Source organism: Nanorana parkeri, unplaced genomic scaffold (assembly GCF_000935625.1).
Source record: "Nanorana parkeri isolate BGI_ZX_2015 unplaced genomic scaffold, ASM93562v1 scaffold3931, whole genome shotgun sequence".
NCBI lineage: Eukaryota > Metazoa > Chordata > Amphibia > Anura > Dicroglossidae > Nanorana > Nanorana parkeri.
In genome coordinates, this window is record NW_017310198.1 from 4,784 (window position 1) to 22,746 (window position 17,963).

Here is a 17,963-nt window from a genome sequence, read left to right on the forward strand (position 1 = left end):
GCAATTGATGGAAATGCCCTCCGCACACCTTTCAGCAGTCCCGGCCAACAATCAAATAGATGGTGCTCGAAGTAACTTCACGGATGGCACCGTGCAAAACACAAGATTGAAGAAATAGGTCACCAGCACTCCATAAGTTAAAATGAATGAGTCCTTTTAATGGACAATGATGTCACAGAAATCCAACATGAGCCGAAGTTGGATTTTGTCCAACAGGCTCATGTTGGATTTCTGTGACATCATTGTCCATTAAAAGGACTCATTCATTTTAACTTATGGAGTGCTGGTGACCTATTTCTTCAATCTTGTGCTTTGGCGTATCAAACTTCAAGTAGAAACAAAGTTTCGTAACAGAGAGACATAAAAGGATTGAAGCAGTTGGAGTAGCTAATGGGGAGAGCCGAGTGTCAAAGTAGCGAAATCATCCCAGCCAAAGCCGAATATTACACACAGATGCCTCTGGGGGTCACGCCTGCGGCTGTCAGAGTCTTGCAAGGTCTCATGGGTCTTGTAGTTCCACAACAGCCGGAGTGCTGAGGTTGCCTCCCCCCGGGCTAGAGCATCAGTAATAGTCTCTTCATTGTGAATGTTGCTCACCCATGAATGAGACGCAGTGCAATGGGAGCGCGGGTTCCTATTAATGTGTAATAAGCACCCAGCGTGTGAGACGTGAAGTGCTGCGCACGCCTCCCTTGGAATGGCCTTGTGATGTGTGTAGAGTTAAAGGAGAACTATGAGGGGAAGGGGGGGCGAAAATCACTCATCCTCATAGTTCGAGCCGACCTGTGACAATTAAACTGTCACACGTCGGATCAGTAGATCGGGAAGTGAGGGAACACATGCCGTCGCTCGCTCACTTCTCAATCTATCCCTGCAGAGAGCCATGACTGTCACTCACGGCTCCCTGCAGGGATTCCCCCTCCCCGCTCCGATCCTCCAGCGCTGACTGGCGGAACGGACGGGGGAGGGGGCGGGTACAGCTGGCTCTGCCCCTAGATAGGCAGAGCCAGCTGTCACTCACGCAGCTGGGCGGATCCTGGCATACTTGTCGGGATCCGCTCCGGCTGCGGCGTCTCAGTATACCGCGAGCTGTAGCTCCCTATATACTGAGCCTAGGGTGACGGGAGGACGCTAGTTTGTGTCCTCCCGTTACCCTAAGGAGAACTATGGGGGGAGCCCTGACCTCATAGTTCTCCTTTTGTACACACGGACATATCTGACAGACTCCTGTCAACAACTTCCAATTCCTACTGAATCGGTCACAATTGGATCCGCGTGAACGCGGCTTTACACTGTCGCTGCGGTAATACGATTTCCTTTGATTTTTTTTCTTGACAGACGGCAGTGATTGTGAATTCGCTCGGCCCCGACCTGAACATGAATGGCGGACAGACCTCAACAGCAATCCTTGCCAAGGCCGGGTATGAGTTGCAGATGGAAGTTAATAATTATCGACCCTACTATCCCTTTCCAACCATGTTCCCTACAATGGGATACAGACTTCCCTGTAACTTCGTCTATCATGTGATCCTGCAGTCTTACTATCAAAGAAGCCTTCTAGATGTGAGTATGTCAGCTGTTCCCTCTGTGTGTCTCTGATGGAAACAAATAAGAACAATGAGGGGAGTCAGGGCCGGCCTTAGGCCTTTAGGCGCCCTGTGCGAGAAAGCTTTACAGCGCCCCTCAGTGACCACACCCCTCAGTGGCCACACCCTTTAGTGGCCACACAGACCAATCAGCATCTTTCTTCAGCTTGTTCAGTTAAGATTTGAAAATGAAAGGTGGATGCTGATTGGTCGCCATGCACAGCTGCTCCATATTCTGTCTGCTCCAGTTTTGATAAATTCCCCTTCTATGGACAAGCTTTCTCCATCCATCCCAGAATCAGGAAATCCTTTATTTCCACCAACGCTGTTCCTATTCACCCATTACCACTCTGCTGTGATCTTCCTTTGATATATGGACCCCCCCCCCACACACACACACACTGCTCTATCAGAACCTCCAACCACAGCCACGACCCCTGCAGAAATACAGAACACTTCCGCCCCAGTCTTGAGTCCTCTGCAGAGAGTTCAGTCTTTTTGATTGCCATTTTGGAAGAGAACAGTGGCCCAGTGGGGGGATGGGGGGGACCTTGGCGGGACTCATGATTTCACTCATACGATCACTTATACCTATTAATAAATACGTGCAAAAATTCATTTTGGACAAAAATAAATGAAAAATACAAAACGTTTTCATTTGTTTCGTCAAACAAAATGAATAATTATACTATTTAGCCTCACATGTAAATAGAAGAACACTCAGCAGGCATATCAGCCACCGGCGCACTCTGCGCATGTGCACCGCCATCGTGGAGGCGGGCACAAGACGTCACACGCCTGTATGGGCGCTGCCATCTTGGTGTGTACACTAAGGCCCCATTCACACTGAGCGACATGAAAATTGCGCGATTTTCCGTGCGATTTTATATGAGCGATATTGAGCGACTTGTCGCGCGACTTTTACCTATTGGGCTGTAGGCAATCAGGAGCAAAATCGCTCGAAAAAAGGATCATGTAGGAGCGACGAGCTACAAGCGATATTGAGCGACGAGATGTGAACAGCTCCATTGAAATGGATTGGAGACGCTACACAGAGCGATATCGCTGCAAAAATCGCTTGATAAATCGCTCAGTGTGAATGGGGCCTAAGGTGGCAGCACTGATCCAGGCATGTGACGTCACCCGACGCCACGCACACATGGTGTCATGCACCCTGCCTCCAAGATGGCGATATGGCTGATATGGCCATCGCATGTTCTGTCAACGAATGATTGATATTATTATACAGAATTTATATAGCGCCTACAGTCTGCACAGCGCTTTATGTGCCCAAATATGTTTTTTTGTATTTTCGGACCTATAATAATTGGCTAGTTCGGATTTGGATGAACCGCCGAATCAATGGAATTTTGTTGATTTGCTGGTTCGTCCGGATCAGAATGCTCATGTCCACTGGAGTTTCACTCACAGAAAGTGGAATATACGTCTTCCTGCAGAGCAACTTTCCATGTGGCCTCTCCACCACGGGGGACACAACACGGCTTACTTCCTTTCACCATATTGCCGCACAGCCTTAGTGAGTACCTACAGCCTGGCATCCTGGTACCTGTCCAAAGGTCAGGCGCTTGACCTCTCACCTGTGTTTCTTGCCTTAAAGTGGGTCTTCCATCTAAAATACAAGGTCCATTTTTTAAATGTGTCCACCCGGCCTTTGGCTAAACACGGGGTAACAGTGTAAGAAAATCACCTGCAGGGGAGAAAACATTAGATAATATGCTGACCTTTCACCCATGGGGCAAGAGTGACATCACTGTCCTTCCAACAAGATCCAGGGAACGTAAGGAAGTCCAAATCTAGTCACGGTGATTTGCAGAACCCAACATTCCCCCGGGATCTTATCAGTGAGAGAATTACCTCACACCTTCACTATAGAAGCCGGAAGGAAGGTGAGTATAATATCTATTGTTTTCTACCTTTTCGTGTGATTTATTTATTTTTTATTTTTTTAGACAGTGATTGAGACACTTTAGGTTGAAGATATGAGGGATGTCACCAGCCCACCAAGCTGTAGTGTTCAGCAATTGTCCATTTTAATGACAAACACTACACTGAAGCTGAACACTACAGCTTGGTGGGCTGGTGACATCCCTCATATCTTCAGATTATTTCACGGTGCCCCCGTGGTCACTGCGGGCATCCATTTGCAATTTTTCAAAAATCCGGTAAGGAGTGCTGCAAGATACATATACTTTGGGTTGAAGACCCCTCTGCCTGCTTGTGGAGTTTGGCGGCTGCTCTGGCTTCCACACACCTACACAATCTCCTAATCATCAACAATTTGATGATCTGCCCTCTAGACATTGGAAGCGGCCTGATGGCCCTTCTCTGTTCCTAAGGGGCCTCTCCACCCTTTATCTCTTTCTATAGGAATCATTTAAGAAGTGGTCTATCCCATTTCTCCGCTATAATCCTCTTCCTCGGGTCCTGCAGAGGATAGAACCAGAAGAAATTCCCTCCATTCTTATACCTTGGTCAGGAAGAACCTTGGACTCTGATCCAGTGTGTCTGGTCATGTATGTCATGTGGCAGCCCCTGGTTCTTTTGGCCCAGTTTTACATTCTGTTTCCTGGTCACTGATTTTAATGACATGGCTATTAAAGCCCAGGTGCTGAGGGAGGGTGGGCTCTTTGGGAAAGTGATCGCTACCATGCTCAGGGTTCAGAAGCCCTCTTCTCATAAGGTATATTAACGCACTTTAAAGAACTAATATCTACATGCAAGGCACTTAGACGGAACGCATGGAACTGTTCAGTTACTCAGATTCTACTCAAATGACTTTCTTCAGCGGGTCAGCGTCTGGTGCTGAGCACCATTAAGGGGCAGATGTTGGCTTTGGTGATCCTGTTCCAATGACCCTTGACTTCTCATTCTTTGGTCCATACCCTTGTCCAGGATCCCACCGATATTGTTGCTCCTGTTAAAGCCCCCCCCCCCCCCCCAGGCTCCATGGGATCCTGACCTTGTACTTTCTGTCCCTTAAACTGTCATTGGAGCTTTCCCCCATGTCTGTGTCTCAGAAGGTTGTCTTTCTAGTCACCATCACTTTGGCTCGGATGGCCTCTGAGCTGGCTGCCTTGTCTTCCACCTTTCCTTTTATAGAGATAAATCTGGCTTGAGACTTAGGCCTACTTTCTTATCTAAGGTTGTGTCCTCTTTCCACCTTCAAGAGCACAAAGTGCTTCTGTCTTTCTGTCCCTAATCTTTTCATCCAAAGCAGATGGAGATAAGCTGGCCATACATATTATTTTTTTCCTCCTTCAGCAAGAAAACCGTTCAATCTCCTCATCCATGTTGAACATCACCCCGGCTGTCAGAATACATTTGCTGACAGTTTTCCACCCGGCTCCTTTCATTTTTCAATTGAGGTTTATTGAGCTGAGTGGTGCCAGCAGGACCACCCACAGTAAGAATTTTGGCCAATTCACAGGAATCGGACAAAACGTGGACGAGCCACATCCCCCCTATGTATGTGGATGGGCCAGATCCCCCCTATTTATTGGGGCGGGCCACATAAAAAAAACCCCCTATGTATGTGGGCGGGCCAGATCCCCCCTATGTATGTGGGCGGGCCAGATCCCCCCTATGTATGTGGATGGCCCAGATCCCCCCTATGTATGTGGGCGGGCCAGATCCCCCTATATATGTGGGCGGGCCAGATCCCCCTATGTATGTGGGAGGGCCAGATCCCCCCTATGTATGTGGGCGGGCCAGATCCCCCCTATGTATGTGGATGGCCCAGATCCCCCCTATGTATGTGGGGGGGCCAGATCCCCCTATGTATGTGGGAGGGCCAGATCCCCCTATGTATGTGGACAGCTTTCTACTCCCCCACCATTGTATGATGTTCTATTTGTTGCAGGCTGTGGGACAAGCCACCGCACAATGTCTGAACACCGCACACCAAAATAACTGCCCCTCAATCTCATTTCCTGCACTGGGAACGGGAAATTTTGGTCTTTCCAAGAAGGATGTGGCTGACGTCATGGTGGACGCTGTGATGAGGTTCGCCGGAGGACATCGGTGCTCCATGCAGGTGTATATTGTCATTCACCCGCAGGACACAGAGACTTACAAGGTGAGATAATAATTCACTATAATAACATAATTATCTGTAAATGTAGATGGGGGAGGAAGGGGCCAGGGGCTCACTGGGGAATCAGATTTTATTGTGTGCAATGGCTGGATGTGATTAGCTGCAGACAAGTCTTTATCTCTGACTCCATTAAAGGAGAACCATGAGGGGGGTGATTTTCACTCATCCTCGTAGTTCTAGCCGACATGTTACAATGAGACTGCCACAGGTCAGCTCAGTAGATCGGGAGGTGAGGGAACACATACCGGCGCTCGCTCGCCTCTCGATCATCTCCCTGCAGAGAGTGGTGACTGTCACTCACAGCTCCCTGCAGGGATTTCCACCCTCCCCGCTCCGATCCACCAGCGCTGACTGGCGGAACGGACGGGGGAGGGGGCGGGTACAGCTGGCTCTGCCTCTACGTCTCAGTATACCGCGAGCTGTAGCTCCCTATATACTGAGCCTAGGGTGACGGGAGGACGCTAGTTTGTGTCCTCCCGTTACCCTAACGAGAACTATGGGGGAAAGCCCTGACCTCGTAGTTCTCCTTTAACCGTCATTCTTATTTGTCTCAGCGCAAACTTGAATTAAAGTGTGAAAATTATATATATATATATTCACTGTGTCACTTTCTTATAAAGGCTTTTCAAGATCAGTGCAAGTCACAAGGATGGCCCGAGATTACAGAGAGCGGAGCCGAGCAGAGAGGTGAGGGGAGCCGAAGTCTTTACATGAATGTCTCCCCCGTGTTATCATTACTTTACAGAGTATTATCACCATTGTTCTGATTATTATTATTTGTATCTTTTCTTGTATGTATCATTGTGAGTGTTTAGTGTCAGATTGTCCTCTCATTGTCATCGAGGGTCAGGGCCGTCCACACACTTCTATTTCTACAACCGAGGTCTTCAAATACTCACCGATATGAATACACCACAAATGAAAACATTGGCCGCTATCCATCCATGTGCGAGCTCTGTGGTCAGTTGTATTCATATTGCTGAGAGATTTCCCCCCAGTAGTTTGTGTCTCTGCCCCTCCCACAATGGGGAGATTCCCCCCAGTAGTTTGTGTCTCTGCCCCTCCCACAATGGGGAGATTCCCCCCAGTAGTTTGTGTCTCTGCCCCTCCCACAATGGGGAGATTCCCCCCAGTAGTTTGTGTCTCTGCCCCTCCCACAATGGGGAGATTCCCCCCAGTAGTTTGTGTCTCTGCCCCTCCCACAATGGGGAGATTCCCCCCAGTAGTTTGTGTCTCTGCCCCTCCCACAATGGGGAGATTCCCCCCAGTAGTTTGTGTCTCTGCCCCTCCCACAATGGGGAGATTCCCCCCAGTAGTTTGTGTCTCTGCCCCTCCCACAATGGGGAGATTCCCCCCAGTAGTTTGTGTCTCTGCCCCTCCCACAATGGGGAGATTCCCCCCAGTAGTTTGTGTCTCTGCCCCTCCCACAATGGGGAGATTCCCCCCAGTAGTTTGTGTCTCTGCCCCTCCCACAATGGGGAGATTCCCCCCAGTAGTTTGTGTCTCTGCCCCTCCCACAATGGGGAGATTCCCCCCAGTAGTTTGTGTCTCTGCCCCTCCCACAATGGGGAGATTCCCCCCAGTAGTTTGTGTCTCTGCCCCTCCCACAATGGGGAGATTCCCCCCAGTAGTTTGTGTCTCTGCCCCTCCCACAATGGGGAGATTCCCCCCAGTAGTTTGTGTCTCTGCCCCTCCCACAATGGGGAGATTCCCCCCAGTAGTTTGTGTCTCTGCCCCTCCCACAATGGGGAGATTCCCCCCAGTAGTTTGTGTCTCTGCCCCTCCCACAATGGGGAGATTCCCCCCAGTAGTTTGTGTCTCTGCCCCTCCCACAATGGGGAGATTCCCCCCAGTAGTTTGTGTCTCTGCCCCTCCCACAATGGGGAGATTCCCCCCAGTAGTTTGTGTCTCTGCCCCTCCCACAATGGGGAGATTCCCCCCAGTAGTTTGTGTCTCTGCCCCTCCCACAATGGGGAGATTCCCCCCAGTAGTTTGTGTCTCTGCCCCTCCCACAATGGGGAGATTCCCCCCAGTAGTTTGTGTCTCTGCCCCTCCCACAATGGTGAGATTTCCTCCCAGTAGTTTGTGTCTCTGCCCCTCCCACAATGGGGGCGGGGGATAAAACTGTGTGTCAGTCAGGAAGAAATCTTTAGGGTTTATGTAAATGTGCCGGGAATGTGACGGGAACTTTAACATCCAATTCAGAGAAGGATGTTGTGGAACAGAAGAGAGTCCAGAGAAGGGAAGTGACCGGAGTTATGGAGGAGCTCCGCTACGAGGGGAACTGAATGGGGGGAATTTATTAAAACTGGAGCAGACAGAATATAGAGCATCTGTGCCTGGCAACCAATCAGCTTCTCTCTTCCGTTTGCTCAGATAAAATTTGAAAATGAGAGAGAGAAGCTGATTGGTTGCCGTGCACAGAGGCTCCAGATTTCGTCCTCCTCATATGGAAAGGCTTCTTCACAGTAAGAGTTGTGATAAGTAATGAACATGAGAGATTGTTGATCCCGGGAATGCGATTGTCTTAGGGGATCAGGAAGGAATGTTTCCCGTGTTGGAGTGAATCGGTCCATGCTTTGGGGGGGTCTGTGTGGCCTTCCTCTGGATCAGTGGCGGGTATCTGTGGGCATAGAGTTCTCTATATGGAGGCTTTCTATGTATATACATTGTTTCCTCTGCTGGTTGGATTTGATGGTCTGTTTGACGTCTATGTAACTATTGTCATTGGAAGCCTCGTCTCCTTCCCAGTGCCGGATTGCGGTGATTACGGTTGGAGGCCATTGGTAGAAAGTTTCTTATCACTCTTGTCGTAGTCGAGTCTTCCAGTATATAGTCTTCCTCTTATATTGTAGTTGTTTTCTTCCTACAGATCCCAGACCTGATGTCCATGGTAAGTCCTCTGAGTTCACTGATTCAGAAATCCCATGTCTGATCATCAATGGAACAAGCAATGAAGGTGTAGAGGAAGCCGAGGCCTGGATGAAGAACGTTCTCCAAACTCAACCCGTCTCCATACAAAATAACCTCGTCCTTCTGTTTGGGAAGGAGGAACACGATATCCTCTCATCTTCCGATTTCCAAGATGTCTCCATCGAGGAGAAGCTGAGTAACGGGACATCAGTTCTGAAGGTCGATGGTCTCCCCCAGGACAAGGTCAGAGCCGTCATACAGGTGGAGCGACTCCTCTTAGATGTACAGGAGAAGCATGCTGTGACCTTGGAGGAGGAGCTGCTGGAGGCGGCTGTGGTTTGGTTCTATAGAAATAAGAGTGGAGTTCGGAGATATCCAACCAAAGCCAACCGAGAGCTGGAGAAAGCCTTTGTGACCCAAAGTAACCTCACACTGACATCAGAACCCCATCATGTGATCTGTATGAAGGACCTCACAGCAAAGGGGAAGGATGGAACGTTTCAGCTGCAGAGACAGAGTAAGTACCCCAATACATTGTACTACACCCCGGTGTCAGGGACTGGGGCTCATACAGCCTGTGAGGACCTCAGTGTCGTCTCACTATCCCCCATAGAGATATGTTCTCCAGGCTGAGGGTGTCTATGGATAGGCAGAGGTCTCACCTAGAACGATGGGCATCCTCGGCCTGCTGTGATGTTCCCAACAGGTTCTCTCCCTGTGACTGCCGTAGTTTGCACAACAATTTAGGACATCTTTTCATGACAGTAAGTGTTCCTGATAGCGGAGTCATCATTATCTCCTCCTGGGAAGCCATGGACATCCCAGTCCAGGTCCCCTCCAGATAGGGCAGCAGATTGGAGCATTGTGATTGTTGGGATACTATTGCTGGTCATAAGAGGATAGAAGTGAAGGGCTCCGAGCACCACATGTAATCAGTATCATTAGAGGATCTCTCCTCCTCTTGTGTAGAACGAATTTCCCCGTGTGATGTCTCCGAGGAACACTGTCAGACGTACCAGCGGGCTGGCAGCGTGGTAAGGAACCCAGTGGCAGGAAGCGGCCGATAAGTCCAGAAACGAAGTACAAATAGGGGCAATCCAAGAGAGTAGTCAAAGTCCAGTCCGGGTCGAGGCGGGCAGCGATGGTTCAGAGGCGAGAGACAGTCCACGGGCTCAGTAATCGGGACGTACAAACGAAGGGGGGTAACAGGTAACAACACGATCCAACAGGGAGGCCAGGTGTTCATAAGGTGGAATAACTCAGCAATAAGCCAGAGCTCAGGCCAGGTTGTTATAGCCAGGGGGTGTAAGACCGCCCCTCGGTCACCAAGGCAACCAGGAGGCTTCCCTCCCCGGGAACCAATGGCAGGCGAGAGAGATGGAAGGTGTGTGCTGGGAACCTCCCCCAGCAAGGCCCACACCCGATGGCCCTAATGGCGCAGGAGCACTATGCGCACGCAGCCTGCGTACTGTGCACCCGCTGCGCGACTCGCGCATGCGCACCCGCAACCCGGGCAACAGGAGTTCTACTAGGCTGGAGGGGAACCCGTGCCCTGCGCCGTGCCGATTGTCCCCGTGCCGGGGTAACAACCCCCTGCTTCCTGACAAACACTGAGTACACATAAATATCTGTTGATCTGCCGGATGTTCAGCGAGAACAGCACGGCCTCTGCCGCCCTAAGATGCCAAGAAGTGTTGTCAGCGCTGCCAAACTACAGAGCATATCACTCCTCATTTTTTGTAACCCCTCCCATAGTGTCAGCACCTCCCACTCTCATATCAGTAATCCCATCAGTGTGTCTGAAAAGGGCTCTTGGTAGATGTAGTTCTGGGGAAGGGGGGGGAGGGGCTATGTATATAGTTACGGACATAATTTCAGCAGCTGCCTCTGTAAGAAGCCGTGTGATGGTGTCACAGGAAATAATAAGCTGACTACAGGAAGAAGGAAAGGGAATAAAATAATTCTGGGACATGATGTACATAGTTACAAAGTCCTTATGGTTGGAGAAAACGCGGGTCCACACTGATTCAGAAATCCCATGTCTGATCATCAATGGAACAAGCAATGAAGGTGTAGAGGAAGCCGAGGCCTGGATGAAGAACGTTCTCCAAACTCACCCCGTCTCCATACAAAATAACCTCGTCCTTCTGTTTGGGAAGGAGGAACACGATATCCTCTCATCTTCCGATTTCCAAGATGTCTCCATCGAGGAGAAGCTGAGTAACGGGACATCAGTTCTGAAGGTCGATGGTCTCCCCCAGGACAAGGTCAGAGCCGTCATACAGGTGGAGCGACTCCTCTTAGATGTACAGGAGAAGCATGCTGTGACCTTGGAGGAGGAGCTGCTGGAGGCGGCTGTGGTTTGGTTCTATAGAAATAAGAGTGGAGTTCGGAGATATCCAACCAAAGCCAACCGAGAGCTGGAGAAAGCCTTTGTGACCCAAAGTGACCTCACACTGACATCAGAACCCCATCATGTGATCTGTATGAAGGACCTCACAGCAAAGGGGAAGGATGGAACGTTTCAGCTGCAGAGACAGAGTAAGTACCCCAATACATTGTACTACACCCCGGTGTCAGGGACTGGGGCTCATACAGCCTGTGAGGACCTCAGTGTCGTCTCACTATCCCCCATAGACATATGTTCTCCAAGCTGAGGGTGTCTATGGATAGGCAGAGGTCTCACCTAGAACGATGGGCATCCTCGGCCTGCTGTGATGTTCCCAACAGGTTCTCTCCCTGTGACTGCCGTAGTTTGCACAACAATTTAGGACATCTTTTCATGACAGTAAGTGTTCCTGATAGCGGAGTCATCATTATCTCCTCCTGGGAAGCCATGGACATCCCAGTCCAGGTCCCCTCCAGATAGGGCAGCAGATTGGAGCATTGTGATTGTTGGGATACTATTGCTGGTCATAAGAGGATAGAAGTGAAGGGCTCCGAGCACCACATGTAATCAGTATCATTAGAGGATCTCTCCTCCTCTTGTGTAGAACGAATTTCCCCGTGTGATGTCTCCGAGGAACACTGTCAGACGTACCAGCGGGCTGGCAGCGTGGTAAGGAACCCAGTGGCAGGAAGCGGCCGATAAGTCCAGAAACGAAGTACAAATAGGGGCAATCCAAGAGAGTAGTCAAAGTCCAGTCCGGGTCGAGGCGGGCAGCGATGGTTCAGAGGCGAGAGACAGTCCACGGGCTCAGTAATCGGGACGTACAAACGAAGGGGGGTAACAGGTAACAACACGATCCAACAGGGAGGCCAGGTGTTCATAAGGTGGAATAACTCAGCAATAAGCCAGAGCTCAGGCCAGGTTGTTATAGCCAGGGGGTGTAAGACCGCCCCTCGGTCACCAAGGCAACCAGGAGGCTTCCCTCCCCGGGAACCAATGGCAGGCGAGAGAGATGGAAGGTGTGTGCTGGGAACCTCCCCCAGCAAGGCCCACACCCGATGGCCCTAATGGCGCAGGAGCACTATGCGCACGCAGCCTGCGTACTGTGCACCCGCTGCGCGACTCGCGCATGCGCACCCGCAACCCGGGCAACAGGAGTTCTACTAGGCTGGAGGGGAACCCGTGCCCTGCGCCGTGCCGATTGTCCCCGTGCCGGGGTAACAACCCCCTGCTTCCTGACAAACACTGAGTACACATAAATATCTGTTGATCTGCCGGATGTTCAGCGAGAACAGCACGGCCTCTGCCGCCCTAAGATGCCAAGAAGTGTTGTCAGCGCTGCCAAACTACAGAGCATATCACTCCTCATTTTTTGTAACCCCTCCCATAGTGTCAGCACCTCCCACTCTCATATCAGTAATCCCATCAGTGTGTCTGAAAAGGGCTCTTGGTAGATGTAGTTCTGGGGAAGGGGGGGGAGGGGCTATGTATATAGTTACGGACATAATTTCAGCAGCTGCCTCTGTAAGAAGCCGTGTGATGGTGTCACAGGAAATAATAAGCTGACTACAGGAAGAAGGAAAGGGAATAAAATAATTCTGGGACATGATGTACATAGTTACAAAGTCCTTATGGTTGGAGAAAACGCGGGTCCATCCAGTCCAACCAATACGTGTGCGTTGGCGACGTTTCTCTTCATACATATCCCTGTATTTCGTGCTCAGCGAGGACATCTAGAATGTTTTTGATGTTGTCAACACTCGCAGCTGATTTCACTACTTGGAGGAGGGGGGAGGGGGGAATTCCACATTTTTGCTGCTCTGACCCTAAAGAACCCGCTCTGCAATCTCAGAATAAACTCCTTTCCTCAAATTGTGGTCACATGTCCTCATCAGGGACCCCAGATTAGAAACCTGTTACCGGCTTTTCATTCATTTGTAGATGGCGATCTCCTCTGAGGAGCCCCTTCATTTCATGTTCTGGATGGTTCCTCACAGCCGAGGTCCTCCAGCCCCCATAATTCATTTCATTGCCCTTCGGAGGACTCTTCCCAATTCTAGGACATTCCTTCTGTTGACTGGTGGCCAAAACTGGAGCACATGTTCATGATGAGGCCGGAGCGATGATTTGTAGCGGGGTCAGAAATCCTCCTGATGGAGATCTTGCCGAAACTTTGTAACAAATGTATCATTTTGCACTTTTTTTCCCACTGCCAGGTCTCAGCCCATCCCCCTCTTGTATCCGGGACTTCCTGTATTGTCACATCCTGCGCCGAGGTTATTTCTCTGCAATACTTTGTATCATCAGCAAATGCCGATACTGGACTCCTGACACCAATGTGAATGTTTCTAAACAAACAGCATCCACCCCAAGACGAAACCCGGGGCCTGCCGCTCGCAAACTTGGCCCACTCAGAGTAGGGTTTGTCACCTGTCCAAGATTCACCCGCACAGTCCGGGTTTTGGATGCTGTGTTCGGGTTTCATGGCAGCAGAAACCCGGACACAAGATGTCAGGTAGACAGGGGGCAACCAAAATGAAGATAGGGGCTACCCCCCCCCCCCCCCCCCCCCACTGAAAATAGTCTCAACTCTGATATTTACATAAGAATGGGTGGAGCTTTTTATAAATAAGCTGCGACTCATTCTCCCCCAAAAAATTTACGTGCGTCGCTAGAGCGTTCGGGTTTCGCTTGAAGAAAAGGTGGCAGCCCTAAGACCCCGTTCACATTGAGCGATTTATCGCGCGGTAATTCCCGCGATATCGCGGCTATTTACCGCGCGATATCGCTCTCCAATGCTTCTCAATGGGGCAAAGGGTCCTGCTGTCGCGCGTCGCTACAGCAGGACCCTTTTTGGAGCGGATTTAGCCGCCATTCAAGCCTGCTCAATGCAAGCATTTGCGCGATATCGCGCGACAAACGCGCGATTTGCGAACCGCTCAATGTGAACAGGCTCTAACTCAGTCATACCGCGCCACTCTGCACCGCGTTCCCGAAGTCGGCATTCTATCCGCGTACATAGAGCCGGACTCCACTCCAATAATCCTCAGCTTGTAAATGAAGTGTTTGCGGGGCACTGTGTCAAAATCCAGACACATGGGGGGAGCAAACAGAATCAGGAGCAGTTGCCCATGGCAACCAATCAGCTTCTCTCTTCGGTTTGCTCAGGTAACGTTTGAAAATGAAAGAGAGATGCTGATTGGCTGGTGCAAATGTGCTCCAGATTTTGTCTGCTCCAGTGTTGATAAATTCCCCCCCCCCCCCATTGTGTTACTGACCTTCCTTTTATCCAAACCGCTGCTCACTTCCTCGTAGAATGTTCCCAGATTAGTCGGAGGAGCGCGATCCCTCATCCATCCATATGGGTTGTTACTCGTAATACTCCTTTCTGTAACGAATCGTTCCGGAGAATCCCTGAGCACCTTACTATTGACCGTAGGCTGACCGCTTTGTAGATCCTCAGTACACATCAAGCTTTTTTTTGGGATATCGGAACCACATTTGCACTTCGCCGGTCAGTTGGAACCGTTCCAGTCATGAAGGAGTCCTTGAAATCAGGAAGGGCAGCTTGTCCATCACCGAGCTAAGCTCCCCGAGGACTCGTGGGTGTAAGCCATCCACCAGGGGCGTCCCGAGGCTGGGTGACACCCGGAGCGGTAACCGAGTGTCACCCCGCCAAGACGTCACTATGTCACCCCTCCAATGGTGGTCCCCAGGTGCGGGCCGCACCCCCCTTGTGACGCCACTGCATCAGCTCCTGGTGACTTCTTCATATTCTCTTATCTGATACAAGTAATAGGCCAAGGTAACTTGGCCGTGTTTGTGGGAGGAGTTGCGGCGGCTCTCCTCCCCTTAAGAAGGGGGACAGGGAGCTCCTAGGCACGTCACGGCGGGGGCGCGCCTGACCCCGGGACAGGGAGCTCCTAGGCACGTCACGGCGAGGTCGCGCTTGACCCTCCCGCCCTTCCCCAGGTTCTATCATTTCACTAGAGCGCGCCCCCTTATTTGGCACGCTGACCACAACATCATGGCACACATCAGGTGGGTATCAGTAGGGGTCATGAAGACTTCGGAAGCCTAAGTAACTCTGACCACAACCTATACGGATACTTTTATGATACATCGTTACTACCGTCGCTATTCCTTCTTTTTCTTGAGTACAAACTGAAGAGAAAAATGTTTTTAGCCCGTCAGCCTTATCCATCTGGACCCCAAGTCCAGAGTTCTTCCTTTTATGGAGTCTCTCGGGGTGAAGGGTTTGGCGAAGGCCGGAGAAGGGAACAATCTAGGACAACATCGGCGATCTGGAGAAATCCTCCCGCTCAGCTCACCCTCCAGATCAGGAGGTGGCAGTGATCAGGGAGGCGGGGCCCGGCGATTGGAGGAGGCGGGCCCGGCGATCAAGGAGGCGGGGCCCAGTGACGGAGGAGTCGATCGTGGAGGAGAAGGAGGTGGACAGAGGATCGGGGCTGACAGGTAAGAGGGCTTGACCGCCCGCCTGAGACCCTGCAGAGCCCACCATAGAGAGTCCATGGTGGGCTCTGCAGGGTCACCCTTAGGTGGGCTGTTTGGGTTATCAGGTGGGCGTAACTAGAAATCACAGGGCCCCCCATACAAAGTTTTGCTATGGGGCCCTGTGATTTCTAGTTACGCCCCTGTCATGATCTATTCCATCATCTCTGATCACATTCCTTGTATCTCTGGAACGCTGGAGTCGTACTTTCTGTTTTCTATATACGAAGACGCGTTTCTCTTTTATTGGCTATTTATGACTCCGGTGGAGCCGCGAAGGTCAAACTTTTTTTTCTCTTTTATCTTCCTCGATGGCATGCAACGGTGAAGTGAAAGCAGGGGCGTAACCTACAGACCATGGGGCCCCCATAGCAAAATGTTAATAGGGCCCCATGGCAAACCCTTTAAAATCTAAATCAAGGACAGGTAGCAGGAGAGCCGTCCGCAGAGTCTCTTCCTCTACATCCCGATATCAACTCTTCTTGATTGGAAATGCCATAAGCCCTCGTTCACACCTGAACGTTTTGTGGCGCGTTTCCACGCTCGACGAACGCTCTACAAAACGCTCAAACATCTAAATCCCGTTGTATTCAATGGGTCTGGTTCCCACCTTGCCGTATTTCCGCCCGTCCCTAACGCGCTACAAAATGGCCCGCGCCTGAAAAGGTCCAGGTACTACTTTGGGACGTTTTGTTGCGCGTTTCCATTGGGATACAGCCAAGTAGCCTTCGGAGACGCGCGAATCGCGGTTAAAAAATGCGCGACGGTCGCGCATATGCAATAAGCCTAGGTGTGAACGAGACCTAAGGGGTATACGGGGTCAGCAGAGACTTCAGCAATCCTTCATGGGGTCCGCCTTCCACGCCCCCCCCCCAGGCCCCCGTAGCAGCCGCATGGGCTTTCCCTTCCTCCCGTCTCTGGTGTCGCCCTCCAGACCGATCTGTGACTTGTATGGCGGATTCTTCCGGGACCGTCTTTGCTCTTCTTGATACATTTTATTTGTATCATTTTGAAAGTTGTCTCGTTATGGAATACTTCTGATGTTTCTTTGTGTATTTCCTCCGCTCCCGATGTTTCATCGGCCTACGTTTTGTATACGTTCCCTTGTGACACCTTGGTTTATAAAGCTAAAAAAACAATGATTTGGTCCCATTTAGTATCACACAGCAAGGGGGTGGAGCTTGCCGAAGTCGGCTTTTTTCTGACATGTAGAGTTCTTGCGTTATCCTCGCGTCTCCCTTTCCTGTAACTGACTTCAGACGTAGATAATCCACAACAAACACCGAGCAGTATTCCTGAGCCGGCATGCATTGTGATCCCGGGGGTTCCTGAGCCGGCATGCACAGCGATTGTGTCCCCGGTGCAGACAGACCACCGCCTAGAACAGCTAAATCCAGAAGTAGCCGCACTCCGAGGGTCCGCAGCGGAAGTAAAAGTACAAATACATACTGTACAGTTCCTCCGCCATAGATGCTCATCCACCAACGCGTTTCACCTTTCCAGCTTACTCATAGAGACTCAGACTTAATCACAGTGTGGTCACTGTTGCCTAACCTGTGGGGGGAGGGGCAGAGGGAGGTTTGGTGGTAAATTTGGGTCTTGTCTGGAGATGAGGTTCACGTGCATGAGGGAGTGGGGACAGACCCAATATCTCGCAGAGCGTCGTCTCCCTATGACCGGCATATCCCCGGACCTTAGTAATGTTTTCTTTCCTCAGCCATCACCGGCAGTCCCATGAATGTTCAGAAGGGGCGCCGTCCTGAAGATTCACTCTCACTTGTTGTTCCGGTGGATTCTACCAGTCAGGAATTCCGGGACCACGCTGATACATTCAGGAGAGAGAGACTTACTCTGGTCAAGGTAACACTATGAATAGGGTGCAGTATGGGAGCATGATGGTCAGTGAGCACTGGGTTCAGTTCACTAAGCTGTGGGAGGTTTTACATACACTATATTACCAAAAGTATTGGGCCCCTCCCCCTCCAAATCATGTGACTCAGGTGTTCCGTGACATTTCCCGGCTACTAAATATTCCGCCGCGGTCGCCTGTTACTGGGATTGTAACAAAGTGGAAGCAACCGGGAACAACAGCAACTCAGCCAGGAAGTGGTCGGCCACGTCACATGACAGAGCGGGGTCAGCGCATGCTGAAGCGCACAGTGCGCAGAAGTCGCCAACTGTCTGCAGAGCCAATAGCTACAGACCTCCAAACTCCATGCGGCCGTCAGATTGGCGCAACAACAGTGCGTAGAGAGCTCCATGGAATGGGCTTCCATGGCCGGGCAGCTGCATCCAAGACGCACATCACCAAGTGCAATGCAAAGCGTGGGATGCCGCGGTGTAAAGCACGCCGCCACTGGACTCTAGAGAAGAGGAGGCGTGGTCTCTGGAGGGACCAATCACGCTTCTCTGTCTGGCAATCCAATGGGCGTGTCTGGGTTTGGCGGTT

At 50.9% G+C, this 17,963-nt stretch overlaps 1 protein-coding gene across 1 annotated transcript in view; it reads left to right on the plus strand.

The window, feature by feature from the left end:
• LOC108803613 (poly [ADP-ribose] polymerase 9-like) overlaps positions 1-17,963 on the plus strand; it is a 24,091-nt gene that overhangs the window by 2,378 nt on the left and 3,750 nt on the right. The window contains exons 2-10 of the mRNA XM_018575440.1: positions 1,339-1,563; positions 5,467-5,682; positions 6,321-6,387; positions 8,573-9,130; positions 9,583-9,647; positions 10,620-11,154; positions 11,607-11,671; positions 14,442-14,610; positions 17,232-17,374. Coding sequence (XP_018430942.1) covers positions 1,339-1,563; positions 5,467-5,682; positions 6,321-6,387; positions 8,573-9,130; positions 9,583-9,647; positions 10,620-11,154; positions 11,607-11,671; positions 14,442-14,610; positions 17,232-17,374 — 2,043 coding nt within the window. The remainder of the gene's footprint in view (positions 1-1,338; positions 1,564-5,466; positions 5,683-6,320; positions 6,388-8,572; positions 9,131-9,582; positions 9,648-10,619; positions 11,155-11,606; positions 11,672-14,441; positions 14,611-17,231; positions 17,375-17,963) is intronic.